At 40.8% G+C, this 21,893-nt stretch overlaps 1 protein-coding gene and 1 long non-coding RNA gene across 2 annotated transcripts in view; one reads left to right on the forward strand and one right to left on the reverse strand.

Annotated features, from left to right (window-relative positions):
- Positions 1-3,165: 3,165 nt before the first annotated feature.
- Positions 3,166-5,128, reverse strand: LOC146002946 (uncharacterized). Its single transcript, XM_083141105.1, has 2 exons — positions 3,873-5,128; positions 3,166-3,769 (listed from the first exon to the last, which is right to left on the reverse strand). The coding sequence occupies exons 1-2, from the start codon at positions 5,126-5,128 to the stop codon at positions 3,166-3,168; spliced, it is 1,860 nt and encodes a 619-aa protein (XP_082997231.1).
- An 8,134-nt stretch (positions 5,129-13,262) lies between these two features.
- Positions 13,263-21,893, forward strand: part of LOC146003082 (uncharacterized) — a 34,632-nt gene continuing 26,001 nt past the window's right edge. Inside the window, exons 1-2 of the long non-coding RNA XR_014443779.1 lie at positions 13,263-13,388; positions 20,925-21,031. This is a non-coding gene — a long non-coding RNA (uncharacterized LOC146003082). The remainder of the gene's footprint in view (positions 13,389-20,924; positions 21,032-21,893) is intronic.

The following is a 21,893-nucleotide window of genomic DNA, read 5'->3' on the forward strand; positions in this document are numbered from 1 at the left end:
TGCGGTCCCGGTACTAAATTGGACGCGCGACTGGATCGCGGTGATTCGGAGGTTAATCCCTTGGACGCTGCCTGCAAAGACCATGATATTGCATACCGGGACAACAGGGATCTCGCAGCAAGGCACGATGCCGACATGCAGTTGGAACACCGTGCTTTCCGGAGGGTGGTCAGTAGAGATGCCAGCATGGGTGAAAGGCTGGCCGCTCTGGGAACGACGATGGCAATGCATACGAAAAGAAAACTCGGTTGGGGTTTGTAACAAATTTGTATTTATTTCATTTCAATAAAAAATATCAAAACTGTTCAATGATTCTCTCGTTCTTTACATCGTAAACAAACTTTTTCCCTGCAATCAGGACCACGCTGCATACTGTATTGTCTGGGATCGCTTCTTGGAAATCCACGACAACCTTGATGCTCGTGCGGTCGCTGATCACCACCTACTTGCGTTTCGATGTGTTGATCACGTACATCGGACGTTTCTGGATAAACTCCGCTGGCGTGTAGTACATGTCGGTAGATCCTTCCATGGTGACCCTCTTGAACGCTGTGTAAGCTTCGTACAGCTTCAGGTAATCATCTTCCACGAGGTTGTAGTTCTCTCTGGGGAAAATCTCGTTACGTCCGTTCTTAAGGTAAATGTTCCTAACTTTGCAGTAGTCGAACATACTCGAATCCGCATTCTGACTGCCGTCGCGACCGGTTTGAAACACGACCACCACGAAGTCGGGCATGTCGTACTGGATGCTGTTGAACTGTGTCGTCACGTCGAACTCGAAGTATCGCCCGGACACCGTCCTCTGCAAGAATTGGTACATCTGAAACTCGAGCGGGATGTTCGGGTTCTTCATGATTTCTGCTTTGATCTTCGTGGCGTGGTTAGCTTCGTATTCGATGATCGGCATGCGAAGTTCCATGGATTTTATCACGCACTTACCCTCGGACGGGAGGCTCGCATCGTCCACGGCGCACCCAAGAGCTCCCCGATGGATCCGAGGTTTATTTCTTCTGTGGCGGACGTAATCTCCACGCGATGAGTGACCGAACTCTCGGACAGGATGACGTTCGAAGGCAATTGGGCTTGCAGCGTAGTCAGGTTATATTGTCCAGGCGAAACGATGATCTTCTTGCTTCCTACGTGGAGGGTGTTGTTGTATTCTGTGACGTTGCGAATCAAGTACATGCTGTAGAAAGCCACGAGGCCCAACGACTCTTGTTGCAGAGCTGATCACATCGTAATGCAGTTTCAGTTTGAGGATTGAAGTCTCGCTGGACAAATGCAGGACTAGCATTTTTCTTTTATCGCTATTGTTTTATCAAATCCGTTGCTCTCTGAAACATTTCCAACGACGTCGAGTCCCCGCTGCCGGTTAGTTGCGAAAGAATGACCAGCAATACGACGCAGAGATGACCGCAGACCACTTCGTCGAAGCCCTGCATCCTTTCGTCGTTGTAAAATATTTCGGACGTCGATTTCAGGTAGTTCGCAAGCGCGAGAAGTGGAACGCCACCGAAAGAATCAAAAACGAAAGCGCTTCCGTCCTCGGCAATCCAATAACATACCCAGTGGGTTCCCGGGTTGAGAGAATTATCCAAGTTGACCACTCCCCTTTCGCCGCCACTTCGGGGTCCGTTAGCAGGCAATGTATCGGACATGAACACACCTCTGAAGTTTATAACGTTGAACAATTCGGCTAGAGACTCAATATCTTCGTTTGAAAGGGGCACTTTTTTTAAGGTTGAATTTATTCAACGCTGCTGCGGTGGTTTGTTTCTTTGTTCTTCTTCTCTTCAATCCGGAACCAGTAGCGTTCATCTTGCTTTCCACGGCGAGGTTGTGTCTTTTTTGCTCTTCGAGCTCTTTTGTATTCTTCTTGGCATCGATCACGGTTTTCGCAATCGCGGCACTACCACCTGCGAGACTTCCCACTGCTCCGAGAGCAGCGAGGATAGCGGGAATGCTGAAAATGAAACCTCTCTGCTTTCTTGACCTAGACTTTTGCAACTTGCTTAGCTGTGGCCTGCTGAGAAGGAGCTTCATCCCGTGCCACTTCTTTAAACATTTGTTTTTCTTCTCGCGTTGCTTCTTCGTGAGTATAGAATCGATGCCCGAAACCTTTTTGAGTTCCGAGTAAGGGATTTGATAAGCCACTCCTTTCGGACGCATTGCGAAGAACTCCTATTTTATTATGTCTGTTTATTTACTTACTGCTATCCGTGAACAGCATTCTGCTTCAGCTTGCTGCCTTCTTTTCTCTCTGTGCCATCCCAACACCAACATTGGGATAGTGTAGGAAAGAACAATAAATGGAGAGAAAAGGTTTTGGTGATATGAGACTGCCGTTTATTTCAGCAAAAAAAAGAGATGGATGCCGGAAATGAAGTGAATGAAAAAGTATTTTGTGTGTATGCGTACAATTTAATACAGAAGCGTGCGAAGTGGATTCGTTACAGGATTAGCCTAATTACAGATATTGCATGATTTGGACTTCTCTCCGATTGGTGAATAGCCCCATGGAACGGTGTGAATACCGCAGTTCAAAACTTTTCTCTTGTCGTCCTCTGCATCCAACGCCACTTTGTTCAGTTTCACGGTCTTCACATCATGGTCTTTGCTCTGGAACCTCCTCTCTTCCCGCAGGATGGGGAGTTTCTTCTTCAGGTATTCGATGTAATCCTCGACGTTTAACTTTCGCTGAACAGTGCTTTTCCCAACTCCCTTGGACTTCTTGATGGTGGCAATACAATACGATTTAGCCCTGAGTCCCACGAACTCTCTGATGATCTCACCGTTCATTTCGTCCTTCATCAATCATGGAACTTTCTTGTTTCTTGGCAAAATGTTGTAGGGGTTCGGCTGTGGATAGCCCGAAGTGTCGAAATGTTACTTCAATTCGGTTGTCATGCCCCTGTACGGATCTTCCTTCATCACATAAACGAAACTGTCCGTATCCATGTAAGCGATCTGGATTTGATTTTTGTATCGTGACTGACTTCATGATGTTGTAGTGGGACTCGTACATTTGCAGTTTCGACAGTTCGAGAATTGCAGCCCCCACATACGTCGGTTTGTTGAACGTAATGCAGGATTTGTCAAGATGAAGCAACGTCAGGTTCTCGTTGAAAATTTTCCTGCCCTTGAAGCGTGGGTTGGCAACCCACTTCATGCATTTTTTTCGTCCGAAACTATCTTGACATCCTTGTATTTCCTTACATTCTCCATTGTTTTTCCGTAGATGGCGTTGTTCATCAGTTTATACATATCCTTATCCAGGTCAGATGTCGCCACCTGCCGCTTCTGGGTGTTCATGTTGATGTAGGGTTCCAGCCATTTGCCCTGTGTGAATTTCAAAACGCTGTGCACTTTAGTTAAAACAAGACCCTGATCGAGATAGAATTTCAGCAGTTTGTAGTGCACTACGTAATGATCCTTCCTCTCTAACGTCAGAAGCAGTTTTGGTTGATTGGAGCGAGGAGGACATTTTAGCTCAGGCGCCAGAGGAAAATCCGAATGGAGCTGGTGCAATTCTGAAGGATACTCCAAGTCTACCTCCGCGAAGTATCCTGTCGATCCTTCAAAATTATCCTCTTGAAGCAGATGTTTCAGTCCTTCTTCGGTGATGTCCGACCACTCGAAATTAGACTGTGGCAGCTTCTGCGTCATCGCATAACCATACAGGTTGTTGGCGTCCAAGTATATTATGTAGCTGGAGTCCTGATTGGGATCGTACTCGTCTCCCATGTACTTGTTGTTTGCTTTCGCATGTCTTAAACAACATTGCACGATGCCGCCCCTGATACATTTCAATGAAAAGCTGCATGTCGCATTGATCTTCCGCGAAAAGTTGCAATCGAATGCTACTGGAATACAACATGGCATTCCTGGTGAATTCCGGAAGACTCACGAAGTGCGCAGGGTCGACTTTGTAATCACGAATAGCGGTTTGACGAAACGCTTGGAGCACGTCGAATAGGAGAAGCACGTCCAGCTTCAAGTATCGATCGTGGAAATCACCCAGCGAGCAGGATCGAAACTCGTTCCACATACGTTTGGCGTGCGCATAGTCTTCGTCGGAACGCACGGAGTCCTTGAAGGTTGAATTAAAAGCGTCTTTCGACGGAAGACCCGTCTCGTCGAACTTTTCGGGCCCGTCAACGTACTCATATGGGTACACTCCTTTCCTTCGAATAGCGTCCAAGGACACATCTGGGAAATGATCTCTGGTAACTTCCGGCATGTCCAACATGGCGACGCATTTTTCGAGGCTAGCCTGGAGAAAGCGGTAAGAATCGATGAATCTAAGTTCAATTCTTCTGTATTTTGGCTTCTTGCCAGCAGCGCACAACGTGCACTCATCGTCGCAGGGGATCATTTTGCTCATCTTACCATGATAGCCCGGTGGAATATTCACCCACTTGCTGATAGTAATGTATTTCTCGTCGGTCTCGGCAATCACACGGATGGATTTTTTGTCATAGCCCAGCTCTTTGACGAAATGGTGAAGATCATAATTGCTGAGGCCGTGGAAAAACACCGGCACAAACTTGGCAGTTTGAAACTTCAAATTGCATCTATAGCATAACGGACTGATGTACTGACCCGTTACGTGATTGTGGTGTGCCACTTTTATCACACAATTATCAAATTTGGACCCGCAATTTGGACAATGTGTTGCACAAACAAACCTCAATTCTTCGTCTTCGGTAAGATCATTCATGGGTTTAGTCCTGAACAAAACATCACCCCATTCCTCCACTTCCTTGACTAGGAATTCCAGGAAGCGTTTTCCAGCCTCGGGTCCTCGGTAAAGAATCGGTTCCTTGCTATCTTCGTCCGCTCCTGCCATCCAGTGCACGTAGTATGCAAAACTGCAAGGTATGTGCTCGTGGTAGGCAGTAGTTGATGATTTCGCCGGATCGGGGTCGCAGATCGCTATGGGCTTCAAGAATGCCTCAAAGTCCGCAACGATGACAACGGGGACCTCCAGATGGGACTTGTACTTTCTGAAGAAATCAGAACCACCAGGGAACACGCACCTGGATGGTTGATGCTGCAGGCATTCTCTGAGGTGATCCTGCAGTCTCTCCTTGGCGGTTCTTGAACCTAGGTTGCTGAAAAATACCATACATCGATAACAGATTTCGATTTGATGTTCATGTTTTGTTATCTCGCTTCTGATCAGCTTTGAAAGATCACGGATGAGGCAATAATGGTGCTGTTTCATACTTTTTATCAACAGCATGTGCACTACATTCACCTCATCACCTACAATTTTGCTGATCCGAAGCGGAAAAATATCTACTTTTTGTTGCTGATTGTATATCCGTACACATTTACACCGATTGGAATCTTGTTTTTTTGTTGATAGGCTTTTTCGAATTTTTCGATTTTTGTCAGCTGCACAGGAAATGTAACGTCTTCGAAATATTCATCCAATTCAGTCTCGTACTGGCTGTAACTTCCAACGCGCGTAGAGTTTTTTGTTTTATGATGCAAATACTCCAGGAGGCACCATTTGAAACACTGGTTGTCGTTGTTTTCAATGTTAAGAACGGCTTTCTTGTTTTCGATCACCTGCGGGAGCTTCACGTAAGTCGATCTCGAAAGAGGCTTGTATTTGCTTATGTTGATGTTGACGATATGTGTAGTGTTGCAAACACTCCAACCCGATCCTTTGCCTTGAAACTCTTCCTGCTTCCGGATGATCTCATTCACTAGCTTGTCGTAAAGTTCGCTTATCACCTCCCTCTCATTTTCCAGCAGAAGTTGTTGCTTTGTTCTACTGGAGAACATGTGAGTTTGTTCCGACGAATGCTTCTGGAACAACGAATCCAAAACCATGTCGAATTTGAAGGGGCCCTTGTCGAGAGTGGAAACCAAAATCTTAACCACTTCTGCTTTCTTCTCCTTCAGGAAAATTTCGGCACTGCAGGGCAAAACCCTATTCTCGCTGCTGAGGCTGTAATTTGCCAACATATTCCTGAAGGCCGTTCTCTTCGGCTTAATACATTCTGGGTCGCGTGCTTCAGCCGATTCTGTGATCTTCGTTCTCTTTCCATGGCTCAACTGGTTTGAAGACTGCTTTCGCTTTACCCCACTCTTCTGATTGACGATCAAATTTTTTGTTGTTATCACTTTCCTGGATGTTGGGGAAGGTTTGGTGATGCTGGTGGGTTCTTTCAACGAACCAGGCCGTTGAATACATCTTTGTTTATGCCGACTTAGATTGGACTTGGTTTGTGGGATATTACAGAAGGGGCAGTGAACTTGGGGTTCTTACGGAACTGACGACGCAGTGGATGTGTCTTGTGACTGCGACATTTTTCTGCAACAGAGAAAGGCAACTTTCAGGGATATGCAATAGGCTATTATATACATATTGGGCCATTGTTTTGATTCGAATCTGTAAGTAAACAGTAAGACGCATCAAGATGCCGTACAATATCTTCGGCCACTCCAGAGGCGGCACGGATACCGAGCCACCCCACAACACTGAAATTCTAAAACTCGACCAACGAGTGAAGAAACTTCGCAGCGACCTGCTGACTCTCCAGAACACTCTGTCCTCGAGCCTACAAGATGAAATCACAAGTCTGCAGAAAACATTAGTGGATCCGATCCTGAAGATCGAAGCGGAATTCAAATCACTGTTCGCCAAGTATGCTGATTTAGCATCCTTGGAAAGTTTGAGCAGCATTCAGGAAACAGTGAACAACCTGCGAGAGGAATTATCTAACCTACAAAAATCCAGAGACATTATTCAACTAAAAACTAAGTTTGAGGAACAGGAAACAAACATCCAAGCTAGCTTGAGCGAACTTCAAAATGTTATTTCTAACATTAAGATCCAACTTGAAACCAACCCTGCACCCGAAGACATACTTCTGATCAATCGAGCAGTGGCCGATCTACGAAACGAACTGGGTAAATTTCGGGATGAGATCCCGTCTCTGATATCCTTCGCAGAACTTGAAAACTCGGTGAAAAACATCAGGGAGAAACTTCAAACCGTCGAAGAAGCCATTGCCAACTTTCCTTCGTCCGAGGAACTGAAAATTATAGGAAAGTCTGTGGCCAACATCAAACTGCAACTAGAGACGTTCGAGGATTTCGGTAAAATCCAAGGCACCGTAAGCCACATCGAGGACACTTTGTCGACCATGAGAACTGATCTATCGACCTTGCAGGAAGATTTGGAATTGAAATTGCCAGGCATAACGGAAACCCTGACCACCGTTCAACATCAAATTGCCAAGCTGGAAAGCCTTAACACCGAAACAGAACTTTCACACTTCCATCACCTGATCGACGACATACAGAGCAAGTTGGAAACACTGCAGTAATCAACCCCTACACAGGACGACATGACGCGACTCCGGGATGCGCTGGGTACGGTAGCCGACGCCAGTGAGCTGGACGCCGTGAGAAAAGCTTTGACCGCGCTGCAGAATACAGTCGTCAACTTACCATCATCGCAGGAACTGAAAGCCGTGAAGAGGACAGTGAATCGTTTGCTCAAATCCGAGGACGTGAAAAACATTCAGATTGAAATCGTGCAAATTCGAGACACCATCGCCACGATGCCCACCAACCAGAACGTCAACGAGCTGCACACTTTGTTCGCAGAAATCAGAAATCAGGTTCACGACCTCGCGACACAAAACTCCAAACTGAGGCTCGTCGAAAGCTTTCAGCAGATCATCGCAAACGTGAAACTTCGAATCGACGACGTGGAGACCGGTCAAGAGTCTGCTTTGGCTGATTTTGCCGACAAGCTTCGCGAACTGAACGAACACTTCAAGCAACTTCGCGTGGAAATCAAGATCAAACCTTCTTACGACAGCATCGTCAACCTCTTCAGCGAACACCTGGAGCCCATACAGAAAAAACTGGACGACGTGCAGGAGGAACTGCTAGCCAACGTCGGCAGCCTGAACGTTAGCCTCGACAACTTAAAATCGACAGTCGTCCTAGAGATATTCAGCATCCCAAATCGAGAATTTCCGTCCCCTTTCAATAAACGAAGCAAACTCTACATGCTCACTCCTGTCAAAGCATACCATCAATTTTACCTCAGGGGAAAACTTCAGTTTGTCAAGATAACTTACTGGTCGCTACTGCGAGCCCTTCACTATCCGACTATGACTGTGACGAATATAGGGGACGAACCTAAAGTCCGCAATGTAGAGCTGGTTGATTTCACACATCCCGAAAGTGGAGAGACTTCATATGCCGAGGATGCTTCGCAAATCATAGACATTCAAGTCGGTGATAAACTGTATGTAGAGAACCCCACGCTCTCTTCAGCACAAAATCCCATCGTCATCGTGTTCCTTTTCTCACATGACGTCCAGTAGAAGCAAGTAAAATTTTGTTATGTAAACTTATTAAAACTCAAACGAGACTTTCCTGATTAGCACAAAAATACACTGATATTGTGTGATCACGAGACAATTCGAGTTAATAATATGCAATGTAAAAGTAAATTCCAAGTTAACTCGGGTTAATAAAGCAAGTAAAAACATAATTGTTGTACTTACCTATGTTGAAGTAAAGCTGTTCTTTCTCCTTCTTGCAAAAGTTTTCATGCAATTGAACACAAGCTCATATAGAACTCAGACACTAGAGTTAATGCAGCATAAATGTCACTAGCAATTCACGGCAGGAATGCTGTTAATATACTCACTCCGGTCACCTTCTCGCTAAGCACTGCGAAAAGTCGAGGCGATCGTGGTAGGAAACGATATCGATCCGTCTAGGCTAGATACATTGTTCCGTCTTGCTCACGCAATTAGAGGGAACGAATCGCATAAGTAGTATTAGCAATGACTCCTATACAGACATTTTTACTGGTAAAGATTTTCTTTCGAAGCCAACGCCCTTTTTTTCCCTTGCGTAATTAACCAGAACAGAGCCGCCCGAACGACGAAAAGATGCTCATCGGTAGAGGAAATGCTAGAATTTGTATTGTTTCTTTGTTTTCGAAAGCATACTTCCCCCTGAAGAGCGCTCGTTTTGATTTGTTAGTTAAATTTTGCAACAGTAACACCAAGCAAAAAAGCGGTTTTTTTTCCTCGGTTAAAGAGCCAAAAGTGCCACTTATCATCGCTAGAAACAAATATTGAAATTTTATTTTCACTTTTGTGTTGTACAGTATAAAAATATGAAATGTACGGGCTCACAAAAGACTTCGAGGCTCACGCGCACAAAACTGATCGGCCATGAAATGTTCGGGAGGGGCTGTCTGAGGCTGACCAATCAGAGCCATTCACCATTGGGAGAGGTTAGGTTAGTTCGTGCATGATAGAATAAATGTTGCCAACCCACTAGGTTAGTTTAACTCGTAAAATATTGTGGTGAAATTTTGATGGCAGAGTTGGCAACGCTGACAGTGAGGCACCGTGACCGAACTTAAAATATACAGCGTAAACAACATGTTGTCAACTCACTAGGTTAGTTTAACTCGTAAAATATTGTGGTGAAATTTTTATGGCAGACAGTAAGGCTCCGTGAACTCTTGTAATATACAGCGTAAACGGCTACGCAGAGTACGCTACGCTGACAGTTACCTGCGTTAGGTTTGGAAAAAACCGTGAAAGGGGGTTATTATTTTGGGCTGTTTGGAAAATAACCGTGAAGGTACTGATCTATAGGTGCTTTCCCGTGAAGGTACTGTGTTAACCGTGAAGGTACTGCTCTATAGGTGCTTTCCCGTGATGGTACTGGGTTAACCGTGAAGGTACTGCTCTATAGGTGCTTTCCCGTGAAGGTACTGGGTTAACCGTGAAGGTACTGCTCTATAGGCGCTTTCCCGTGAAGGTACTGGGTTAACAGTGAAGGTACTGCTCTATAGGTGCTTTCCCGTGAAGGTTAAAATATACAGCGTAAAAGGCTACGGTTCGCTACTGCTCTATAGGCGCTTTCCCGTGAAGGTACTGGGTTAACCGTGAAGGTACTACCCTATAGGTGCTTTCCCGTGAAGGTACTGTGTTAACCGTGAAGGTACTGCTCTATAGGTGCTTTCCCGTGAAGGTTAAAATATACAGCGTAAAAGGCTACGGTTCGCTACTACCCTATAGGTGCTTTCCCGTGAAGGTACTGGGTTAACCGTGAAGGTACTGCTCTATAGGTGCTTTCCCGTGAAGGTACTGGGTTAACCGTGAAGGTACTGCTCTATAGGTGCTTTCCTGTGAAGGTACTGGGTTAACCGTGAAGGTACTGCTCTATAGGCGCTTTCCCGTGAAGGTACTGGGTTAACCGTGAAGGTACTAGAAAGACCGTGAAAGGTAGTTGTTATTTTGGGCTGTTTGGAAAATAACCGTGAAGGTAGTGCCCTATAGGTGCTTTCCCGTGAAGGTACCTTAAAATATACAGCGTAAAAGGCTACGATTCGTCCAAAATTACCGTGAAGGTAGTGCCCTATAGGTGTTTTCCGGTGAAGGTACTGGGTTAACCGTGAAGGTACTACCCTATAGGTGTTTTCTGGGGTTAACCGTGAAGGTACTACCCTATAGGTGATTTCCCGTGAAGGTACCTTAAAATATACAGCGTAAAAGGCTACGACTCGCCCGGGCGAGCCAGTTCCGCCATTTTCCATCTACTATTACTGGCCAAGAATCAAGAGAAAGGCCAAGTTAGCCTTTAGAGCATATCCTCAGCCTACTTATGGTATATACGGATAAAATATAAACACATCTTTGAATTCAGCACATCCAATGTTTTTCAAAAGCTTGCGACACTGTACAGGGTTAATGTGTGGCAGTATCTTGCGAACCAAACAACTTCATTTCTATTGTAAATTGTCAAATACATTGTGACGAATCTGAGAAATTATTATGGAATATAGCGCACATAACTTTTCTATAAATTACTTGTGCTCCGTGTAATGCTACGCTTAATTTGAGTTAAGAATTATTTCTACAGTATCCTTACACGTGAGCGTGATTAATGTGAAAGGATACAGCTTATCAGTGATTACAGACTGAAATATTCTGCAGTCCTACAACTCAGTTCAAAACTGTTCTGGTAAGTGTTTTATTAATTTGATACTCTGTTCAACCCTCTTGTGTATGACAGTTTTCTCATCCTTTAATGCATGATAATGGGCTGTTATTGTACTCGGTCTTAAACCAAAGATGAAAATCATATGTATTAAATTTCCTGCATATTATGGTTCTCAGTAAGAAAAATAGACAAGACCATTTCACTCAATAAATAGTACAATATGGAAATATATTTTGAAAACTAATTATAAATTTACTATGTTGCTTCAATACAAAGAGCGATTCATTTGAAATGAATTGCAATATTTACAACATTCAAATTTAACATTGAAATATCTGTATTTTCTGTAAAATATTGGATCCCTTATTATCACAAACACGAACGTCTTGTTTCACACACACACATCAAAACTTGGCCTGAGCCTAGTTTGAATTTATGTGCTAATATTGGTCGATCCTTTTCCGGCGTTTTGATATTTCGCGGGCTCCGTGAAAATGCAACACTTTCACGGAGTGTAATTATCTTGAAAGTAATGTAATGTTGGAATTTCCATTCATTTTGTGTCAATATTATGTAAAAAAATTGCATTTTGTGATTATATGATACGTGTTTTTATATTTGGATGTTACCTTTAAACATTTGAATGAAAAACTATGGCAAATTGATGGTTATAATTGTAGAGGAATACTCACTACCTTATATAAATCACTATCTTGTACAACTTTTAATATTAAAATTTTCAATCTTCAGTATCGAAATCGGTAAGAGTATCGTCAGGGTTCCTGGGTTCGAATCTAGGACTGGGATGTTTTCTCTCAGTGAGTGTACCTTCATCATTTCAATATATCATTACTCATCCTCATTTTCGCCATTATACAAAAGTGGTCGAAAAGCGAAGTGCAATGACCCAAACCAATCAATTATCATCCTCAAGTAGCTGAACTTTGTCGTCATCACGAAGTGAATAAGACGCCATTTTCCCTGTAGCAGTATAAATATCCATGAATATTATTTGAAACTACGATTAAAGTCCCATATTATTGTAATAATAGGATATGAGTAAAAATAATACAATATCTCAGAATATTATCAAGTAAATAACAATTAATTTTAGAAAATTATTTGAAAGTGTTCTTTCTTAGATTTCAGTTGAAATCAACGGCCAATTGTCAAGGGTAGTGTGTTTATAACAATCGGTTTACTGTGACAGGCTTACAGGTACTCTCATGCATTAAAGGGTTAATGTTAGTTGTTAAAGGAACATACAAAGAGAATCATAAGTGGGAATTGATGCATTTTCTTCTGAAAGTCGGATTCGATTCCCGGTGGAGCCCAATGGCGGTTGGGATCCCACTTTAAACTGTAGATCCAGTCCTGATTAGCCTTACTATGCATAAAGTGAACTTAAATCACCAACGCAATCAATCAATGAATCTTCTCTAAGTATATTCTAGTTTTGCAATTTAGAGTAGAATTTCGGATCCTTCATTACAATACAATAACAGTTATAAGACTAGGTTTTAATCTTTAAGCGAGCAAAATTTTTGCTGGTGCAAATTAGTTAACTATAATGGTTAGCGTTGTTGTGATAGGTGTGAGTGTTCCTTACGTGAGCTGCAAGATTTCGGTGTTTACGAGCATTGTGCGGGCATTTGGGGTGTTTCTTGAAACCAATACTAGTGAACTCGAAAGGTCTGGAAAGCCATAATCCCAGTAGAGGCACATAGTGGTTCGGATCCCAGTTTAAACTGTAGGTCCAGTCCCAATTAGCCTTACTGTGCATAAGGTGGACTTAAAAGCATCAAATCAATCAATCAATCAATCGAAAGTCAAAAAACAGCGAACATGGGACTCGATAGACTAACAAAAAGCAGATTGACAGGGCTTTGGCTTTGAACGGGTTTCTTACCCTGGTCTTTTAGAAACATACTTTTTTCTAATGGAAAAGTAACAAAATACATGCCAAGTGTATCTCATCTTCACGAAACTCGAAGTGATTTCTTACTAAGAACTCGATAATTTATGGAATTTTGCTTCATATGAAATACCAATATGTCAGAACTTAGGAAAAATAAACAATGTTAATGTTACGTCTAAAATGAAAGTTAGCTCACATGGGCGTAACCTAGGGCCTTACTTTGCGGGGTGAGGGTGGCAGAATAGAAACGTTTAATCATTACCCCTAAGGTGCGAGTATGTAAAGTTACACTACAACCCTTTCTATACGAATGTTAACTTAAATAATTTTATTTTATTTCCTATCAGGAGCAAGAATGAGTGCCATGAGTTTCTGTGGACATTTCTTCAAATGTTTTCTTTTGGTTGCCATTTTGATGATCTTCTACGTGAAGAATGGAAGCAGCTGTAAAGAATCTGGTCCTGTAAGTATTTTATAAATATAAAAGAAACATTAGCATATTATGATGAAACAAAGGATTTATAGATTTGTAACGAACACTAAAATATTGACTAAAAGTATGTTCCTTTTAGTTTTCGAATAAATACAGGCTGTCGCAGAGAAGGTGAGACAAATTTCTGTACAGGAAAAGAGCGATCTCCATTGGCTAGCAAATGTACTAGGTGAAAATTTGGTTCATTAGCTGCCGATTGAGACCAAAATAAGCGCAATAGGTCAAAAAGTCGTGGCTGCGTAGCAGTTAAAACACAAGCATGTACATGGACCCCTCCAAGAATCATTAAAATGAAACAAAAAAACTACAAACCACAAAATTTTTTATTCAGAATCAGCCATATTGAGTAGACGTACATCTTTTTCAAAATAGGCACCATTGGCAGCTAAGCAAGCGTCCATACGCTCCTGCCACTTTGTGAATGTCTTTGAAAATTCGTCGTCAGGTAGCGAACTGAAGAAAACTTGCGCTGCGGTGATCACTTCTTTGTTCGTCATGAAATGGCCATGTAAAGCAACCTTTAAAAGTAGAAATAGCCAAAAGTCGTAAGGTGCAAGGTCCGGGCTGTATGCTGTATGCGGGAAAATTTCTATTTTTCTCTTTGTCGCGTAATCCTGAAAAGCCCATGCGATATGCGGGCATGCGTTATCGTGGTGCAATATGAAGGAGTTCTTCAAATGCGGCCTCTTTTTTGCTACGTGCTGGCGCAGGGTCTCAATGACTCCTTGGTGATACTGTGGCTCTACTCCGTCTGTCTTGATCGGCATATGCCTGTTGAAGCATTGCATATGTTTCCGCAGCACTTTTACCTAAACGCGAACAAAATTTTATGGCATGTCGCTGTTCATCTTGAATACTCATCGCGACAAGCAATGTTATACACAAAAACCTGGAGGGATAAACGAAACACGTTCCACGTAAATCAAAACAGCTGCTCACTAACGTGGTTTCGCAACATGTGACAACTTGCTACGGAAACAGAATGAGCCATCTGTAGCGATTTACTGCAATTTACATCGCAAAATCTTACAACGTCCAACTCGATGTGTTTGAAATTGCTCCGCTCAGAATAGAGATAAAAAAAACGACTTATCATTTAATTCCCCGATCTTCCGACAGATGGCACCACTGACTATTTGCAAAAAATTTCGTTGTAATCACGCCATCTGCAGCTCGGAAGTTACAGGAAGTGAAGGCAGTGTGTGGGTATGTGCGTGAGCACAGAACAGTTGCGTCTTGTGCTTGGTATCGGCAATACACGTAATTCACGCGCTCCACTGCAAAAATGTTGCTCGGGATACGTAGTTTGGACTTTGTCGTATTCAGAAACTCGTGATGAATTGCCGAGGTTCGTTAAATATAAATCACGAGGCTTCAATGTAAAATAGACGTAGCAACGTTTTCAAAATATGGAACCAGTTGCAGAATTGAAGCACAGAAAGGAACACGGCATTTGACCATTTGTATGCAGCTAGTGATATGGAAAATGGGAGAGTGAGGTACTTCGTCTTCTTACCGCGAGGCACATACACCCAAGAGTGAAGGCAGTCGTCCCCCTGACAGAACCTATAAGTTGAGACGCATAAAACGAAGGTAGGAAAGTGAAATTGTAGTTTTTTGGTGAATTATAGTGTGACTCAAAAAATGCCGATTTTTACTAGACAAAAAACTACTCGATTTTTCGTAACTTTTGCTTCAAAGTGCTAAAAATAACTATTTTGTTAGAGGGCAAGTTCTGTTTTTCGTCGTACATATATATATACGTGCAAATTGCTAGAGGAACGATTGGATTGAAACCTACCATTGATACCAAAGGCGTAACTTTAGTGCAGCACGTGGGAAAATAAATGGTGTGTCACGTGTTTGTTAGGAACCTAGTACAGTTTGAACAAATGGAGGAAACTTTAAAAATGGCGATCTTAATCAGCACATGTAAACTGTTTTATAATTGCCGTTCATTAGCGTGTTCGTTATTTTGCGGAAAGACTTGTAGCATTTTTTTAACACGTCACAAATAGTTACATTAACTAATCGCGACGACGTCATTAAACAACGCAGTTCCACCTCCCCCCTTTTGGGATTCCTTCAATTTACGGGCGAATATGTAAAGTAGTTAAATTACTTGGGTTTTTTGAATGAGCAACTAGGAGGGTACCTTGTACAAAATTGTTGTGAAATGGTCACAATTTCTTGGTATGGTTTTTTGCAGTTTATACGCCTATGATAATTGATGACTGTGTTTTAAAATATGGAAATCATTGGATTTAATCTTCGTCTCAGAAAATGATTGAAGCACAGATGCTAAAATGAGATAACAATATTGTAGACTTTCACAAATTTTGCTTATTTCCAAATTTTGAACATTTCCTTTTTTTTGTTGGATAGTTGCTTAACATTTTTGAAGTACAAATATAAGTATAGTGATAAATGTGGTACAAAAGATGGTTCAAACAAATTGTTTCTAGTCAACGTCGAAAGGGGCGTAATTTGTTGCTTGTTTGGGGTTAGCCAATATTATCTTAATGTTATGGGGGGACCTTGTTAATGATTTACTTAACGAAATCTTGTTGTGGTAATTGTAAAAAAGACTATATTCATTTTTTTGTGAAAATTTAATTGTTGAATAAAATGCGTCATTGAATTATGGAAAATTGGGCATCTGTTTTTGACTTAGTATAAACTTAATTTTCCCTTTACCACCGAGTGGTCAAAAATACCAAATGAACAGTAAAATAGGCATTTGTAGTTGCAAGCAATTGTAGTTTTTGGTTGAGATGAATAATTCTAGATTGCAATAAGGTTAGTGTAGCGTTTAACGCATTTTGGAAGTTTCTTGTAGTACCTCTTTCTTAATTTTCCAGGACAAATTTGTAAACGGCAACATTCTCGTGTTTCCCCCCTCTTTTTTCTCAAATTGAAATTAGGAATTGTGAAGTTCGTAGTCAACTTTGAGGCTCCGCGAACAACGTGGCAATAACCTCCGCCCCACAATTGATTTTGTAAGTTCGTATCAAGGTGCTTAAAACTTTACCACGGCCTTTGAGGTAGCATATAAGATCAAACCAGTCACGACTTTGAAAATAAAAAGCACCTTGCAAACTTGAACGTTACACATCCTACACGATGCGACTAGTGCCGAAACCATAGGCAGTGTTGCCAAGCCAGGAAAAAATCTGTCTCACCTTCTCTGCGACAGCCTTTGTATCTGTCGTAAACATGTCCTCCTCCTTGGCCATGCGGTCTAAAGTGCTGAGCTTTGAACCACGACTTCTAGGGTACGTGGGTTTGAGTTAGCCTGGGTTCAGTCTCTCTGTTTTCAGGCTATGTATGGGATCGGTGGCAACACATCAACGTGAGGAAATTGGGGAGCTACATGTGAATAGTGTAACCCGTATCGGAACTCTCCTATAACGGATGAGACATGCTGACCGCACGTCACCCTATTACCGGTTGAAGAACTCCGCACCTCTAGGCAGGATTTTGGAAGGACTGGCATTCGTGCGATAGGTAAAGACCCTTCGAGGCCTGTGTTGTTATTATGTGTCGTGGAAAGACTAAACCAAAATAATGTTGCTCTGTGTAGGTTGGCTAATTCCCTTCGGGTTATTCTCACTTCGTTCATATTATTGTGCTACAGCGTCGCCTATGTAAAATTGCTTCCTTTGCTACATCCCATTACAGATGTACCCATAAACTCTTGCCTTGTGCGTATTAACAATACAGTTTTCTCATTAGTGCTGTAATCTAAGGCAATATTGCTCTTCTGTTTCTGGAATACATTTAATTTTGCAGACTGTATTGAAACCCCAATATGTGTAAAAGGTTCCCAATATTGCCATCGCGGTAAATTTTTCGTACCAAACATTCTGGATGGCTGTTGTTTGAAGAAGAAAAAGAAAAACCTTGACAAATCTGATAAAAAAATTTCCATCACCTGCAGGCATATCAAGTTAGTTTACACTTACATTACACGGAAACTGGCGGACGATGTATACTTGAAAATATTTGTTTCAAGAAATTTCGTATGCAAGGTTTGGAGTGTAATATTCGCTCTTTATCACAGAATTCCTAAAAGAGTAGAACTTGGAGTACAGGAGAAGCTAGCAAGATATTATTGTACAGTGTGAAAAAGAAGACATTATCGTTGAATTATTTCTTGTTAAAATCCTTGACACATCCCTAAAAACCAGTGCAGCCATTGGTTTACTACTCCATCTAACTGTAAGAAAGGTTTTGAAAGTATTGTGATTTAAAAATAGATATATAAGACCAATAGACGACTATAGCTGCTTTTGCTCTATCTTTGGTGCGTGAGCCGGACATTTTGGTGCGGACATTTTGGTGCCAGGTCATTTTGGTTCTAGGATATTTTGGTGCTAGGACATTTTATGTGCCACGACATTTTGGTGCCTTTCTCATTATAGCCTTTCACCTCTGACCTCTGTCATTCACTTTCACTTTTAAGTTACTATAAATACTGAATGTTAGTTACTTCCTCATCACTTCAAAAATGTGTTCTGTAGTGAATAGTTCTCATGGAGGAAAGAAACTAATCCATGATGGATTTTCGTATTTAAAAGAATAGGCCAGAAATGATAAAGTGTACTGGCAGTGCTCCCTAAAAAAGCAGTGCAAGGCCCGTGTCCAAACTGTGTATGGTGAAATTGTGAAATTTGTAAATAAACACACACATGCACCAGATGTTTGTGGACTAAACGCCGGATTACTATACACTGAAATGAAGACCAGTGCCAGTGAAACTCAAGAAAGCAGTCAACAACTTTTGGGCAGATTTTGAATAACTTTGGAATTACTACGGAGCTGTCCTAAATGGAGATGAAAAAACAAACAATGCTCTCATCGAGGATTCCAGTCTCATGTTTCCGCCGACCATCCCGCGATTTGGCGGTTCCTAGAAGTCCTGCGTCGAGAAGTAGCTCTGAACGAAACTCGCTATGGACTGATAATTAATCAGTGAAAACGTCGAGCGACCAAGAATGCATGCAGCAAAATTGAAAAATATATAACCAGACTAAAAAAGAATGTTCTGGATGCGTACTCAAACTACGTACTTGAAAAGCATTGAAGCTAGTATTAAAACAGGTGACATGAAGCAATTCTGGTCCTTCATAAGAAATAAGAAATGACCATTATATGGACAACTTATCTGTAATTAAAAATCAAGAACTCGACAGCAACAGCTCAATTGCCGAAGCGTTTGCGAAACACTTTCACTCTGTTTACGTACAGGAACCATCTTGTTACGAACCACCAACCCCTCTGTCTGATACTGACACCCTTCTATCTTCTCTAAATTTTCAGGTTATATCAACCGATGAAGGAGAAGAAGCAATAAAGAAGCTTAAACCTAAAACAACGGCAGGGCCTGATCTAATCCCCCCCTCTTATGTAATCAAGGGGTGTGGTGAAAGTCTAAAATATCCGCTACATATACTCTTCAACCTTGTAATACAAACATCGAGATTTCCAGATAAATGGATATTGTCCCAAATTTGTCCCATACCAAAAACATCAGATAAATCTTAAGTTTCAAACTACAGACCAATTGCGATACTTTGTGCGCCAGCTAAACTATTAGAACAGATTCTTTATAAACACTTTTTTGCTCATGTAAAACCAATTCTCTCCTCGCGCCAGCACAAATTCGTACCAAAGAGATCTGTCGTGACGAACCTCGTAGAAATTACAAACTTCATTTCCACTGAACTTGACAACAGAGGTCAGGTAGACATTATATACACAGATTTCTGCAAAGCATTCGACACAGTAAACCATGACATTCTCTTTTTAACTTTTATAACTTCTCCTCTTCCCTCATAGATTTAATGTGTTCGTATCTCAAAAACAGAAAACAATACGTAAATTATCAAGGTTGCTGCTCTCATGAATTTGGTACCTGGGACAGGCGTACCTCAAGGTTCCAATCTTCGTCGTTTGTTGTATTTAATATTAATTAACGACCTACTAAAATAGCTTAGAAATTCTGAGAAACTCTTATTCGCTGACGATTTAAAATTCTATAGGAGCACTCACAATGAAGAAGATTCCATTAAATTACAAGAGGATATCGAAAATCTCAACGCATTGTGTAAATCAAATAAAGTTAATCTAAACCATAAGAAATGCAGGGTCGTAACATTTACCCGATTGAAATCCCCAATACACTATAACTACGAAATAACACACACAGAGATAGACAGGGCAAACTCAATAACAAATCTTGATGTAGTGCTCGATGATAAATTATCGTTTCAGATAGATATCACAAAGACTGTTAATGACGCGCATAGAAAACAAAGGTTCATTATGAGAACTGCAAAAGAATTCAATGAAAATAAATCGCTGTTATCATTAATTAACATATACGTTAGGCCCATATTAGAGTACGCATTTATAGTGTGGAGTCCACAAACCAGTAAACAAATAGATCTTATTGAAAAGGTTCAAAATAAATTCACTCGCTATATAGTTTTTAGGAAAGATGGTGCATATCCAAAGATGACACCTTTAACGAATTTCTAATTAAATTACACATTACCTCCCTTGCAAACAGAAGAACCATACATCGTCTCCTCTTTCTTTTCAAATTTCTTAACGACAAATTGGATTCTTCCTCTCTGCTTTCAAAAATAGCTTTCTATGTCCCCCATCCAAAGTTGCGATCAAGAAACTCTTTGCAATTTCCCGCACCCGTACAAAATCTGCAGAAATGGCTACCCTGCGAAGAATATGTAGCTTGCATAATGAATGGTTAGAGAGGGGCGTAAACTTGGACATATTTGCTAAATTTTCTGAGTATAAACGCTATTTAATGGAGAACATTCTTACTTATTATTTTTTTATTTATTTTTATTATTGTTTTTTACCTTCTTTATGTGTGTATTTATATATACCCATACATATATGAATGTAATTGTGTGACTTGATTTTTATTATCACGGCAATGTATAACGATGATACATGCAACCTCTATATGTATTTTTTTATATCTGAAAATGTGTATAAATATTATTTTTATGTGTATAAATCCTCAAATGTAAGACATTTACTGTGCACTGTAAAAGGGCAGATGCCTGTTGTGCGCAAGATAATAAATAAATAAATAAATTACCCAGAATAAATATATATTGTGGAATATGAGTAAACATAATGATAATATTGAATACCATAGCATTGACAATGGACCAACAAAAAATATACACATTCCCTTTGGAAAAAATATTCAATTTTACGAACTTTAGTATTTGCTTTGTGCAGAACATGACTAAAGTTTTTTTTCCACTTGATAAGTTGAGCATATATGGTTGAATAAGTATTAGTACCATAAATAATGCTCATTCCATCTTGGATTCATTTATACTATTTTTTTGCTACTTTCATTGTTTTGAGTATACACGATTTGAATGTAAAATGGCTATGAGGTATCTATAAAACATCTCAATAAAAAATGAAAAATAACTCCTACGTTCTTTTACATGTTTTCAGTGTTCGATGCATAGGGAATGTTGCAGTGGCCTGTGTGTTCCAAGGGGTTTCGGATGGAGTGGAAGATGTGCAACCTATAGCCGTAGAGGAGGAGACATTCAGAACTGGTAATAATGTACAAGATTCACACACACACACATGTACATCCACCCACACACAAATTGTATTTTAGATGTGGTAATGCTTGACTTAGAGTGTTGCTTCCTATAGTGGAACCACAAGCAAAGAAACCTGCAGACCCGTGACTCCTGTGCACATGTAAATAGTACCACTCGCATATCTGGCGACCTATCCAAGCAGTGGCGCTGCCTATTGGAAGGATTGTGTATTAGAAGAAGTTGAGAAGCTCGTGTGAAGACGGATCAGTTAGAAGCAGTATTGCCTTGGAAGCAGCAGCTTGTTCATTTTTGTGGTCCACGAAGTAAATAATTCCTCGAACATCTAAGCCTCTACACACGCACAGGTAAGTCTGAATCTAGTTTCATGTCAAATATAAATAACTTACGTATGTTAATATTTAAGGGCAGGGTTATTTGAAATGGGTTTACTCCGTTGTAAAATGGGCCTCTGCTGGAATGAAAATGGCCGTGTCGTTTAAATTGTACCACTAGCTTTCTTCTAAATTCTACCGGTACTTTTTAAAAATAATTAGAGAGGGACATTTATACAAGTTTAATCAGCAGAATAGTAAAGAAGGAATTACGTAATTCTAATTATTAACAGGAATAATTATTTTTCATAATAATAATACCGATTATTAGTATTCTTCTTCGTATTATTATTATTATTATTCGTATCATTCTTATTATTCGTATTCTTCTTATTATTATTATTCGTATTATTATTATTAGTAGTAGTAGTATGATTAATATTATTATCATTTACTGTTGTAGATGGCGAAACCGAAGAAATATGGTTTGTGGTCGCAAGAAAATATGATGAGACCACTTGATACCTTCCGAAATGGTG

This window comes from Lepisma saccharinum, chromosome 19, assembly GCF_977018435.1.
Source record: "Lepisma saccharinum chromosome 19, izLepSacc3.1, whole genome shotgun sequence".
Taxonomy (NCBI): Eukaryota; Metazoa; Arthropoda; class Insecta; order Zygentoma; family Lepismatidae; genus Lepisma; species Lepisma saccharinum.

What these genes read in the sequence shown, in the direction of transcription:
- LOC146002946 (XM_083141105.1), bottom strand. Translation starts at nt 5,128, where the DNA reads ATGGTATTTTTCAGCAACCTAGGTTCAAGAACCGCCAAGGAGAGACTG. An exon ending in TTCACCAGGAATGCCATGTT is followed by an intron (nt 3,770 to 3,872) that starts GTATTCCAGTAG and finishes ATGTTGTTTAAG; the next exon opens with ACATGCGAAAGCAAACAACA.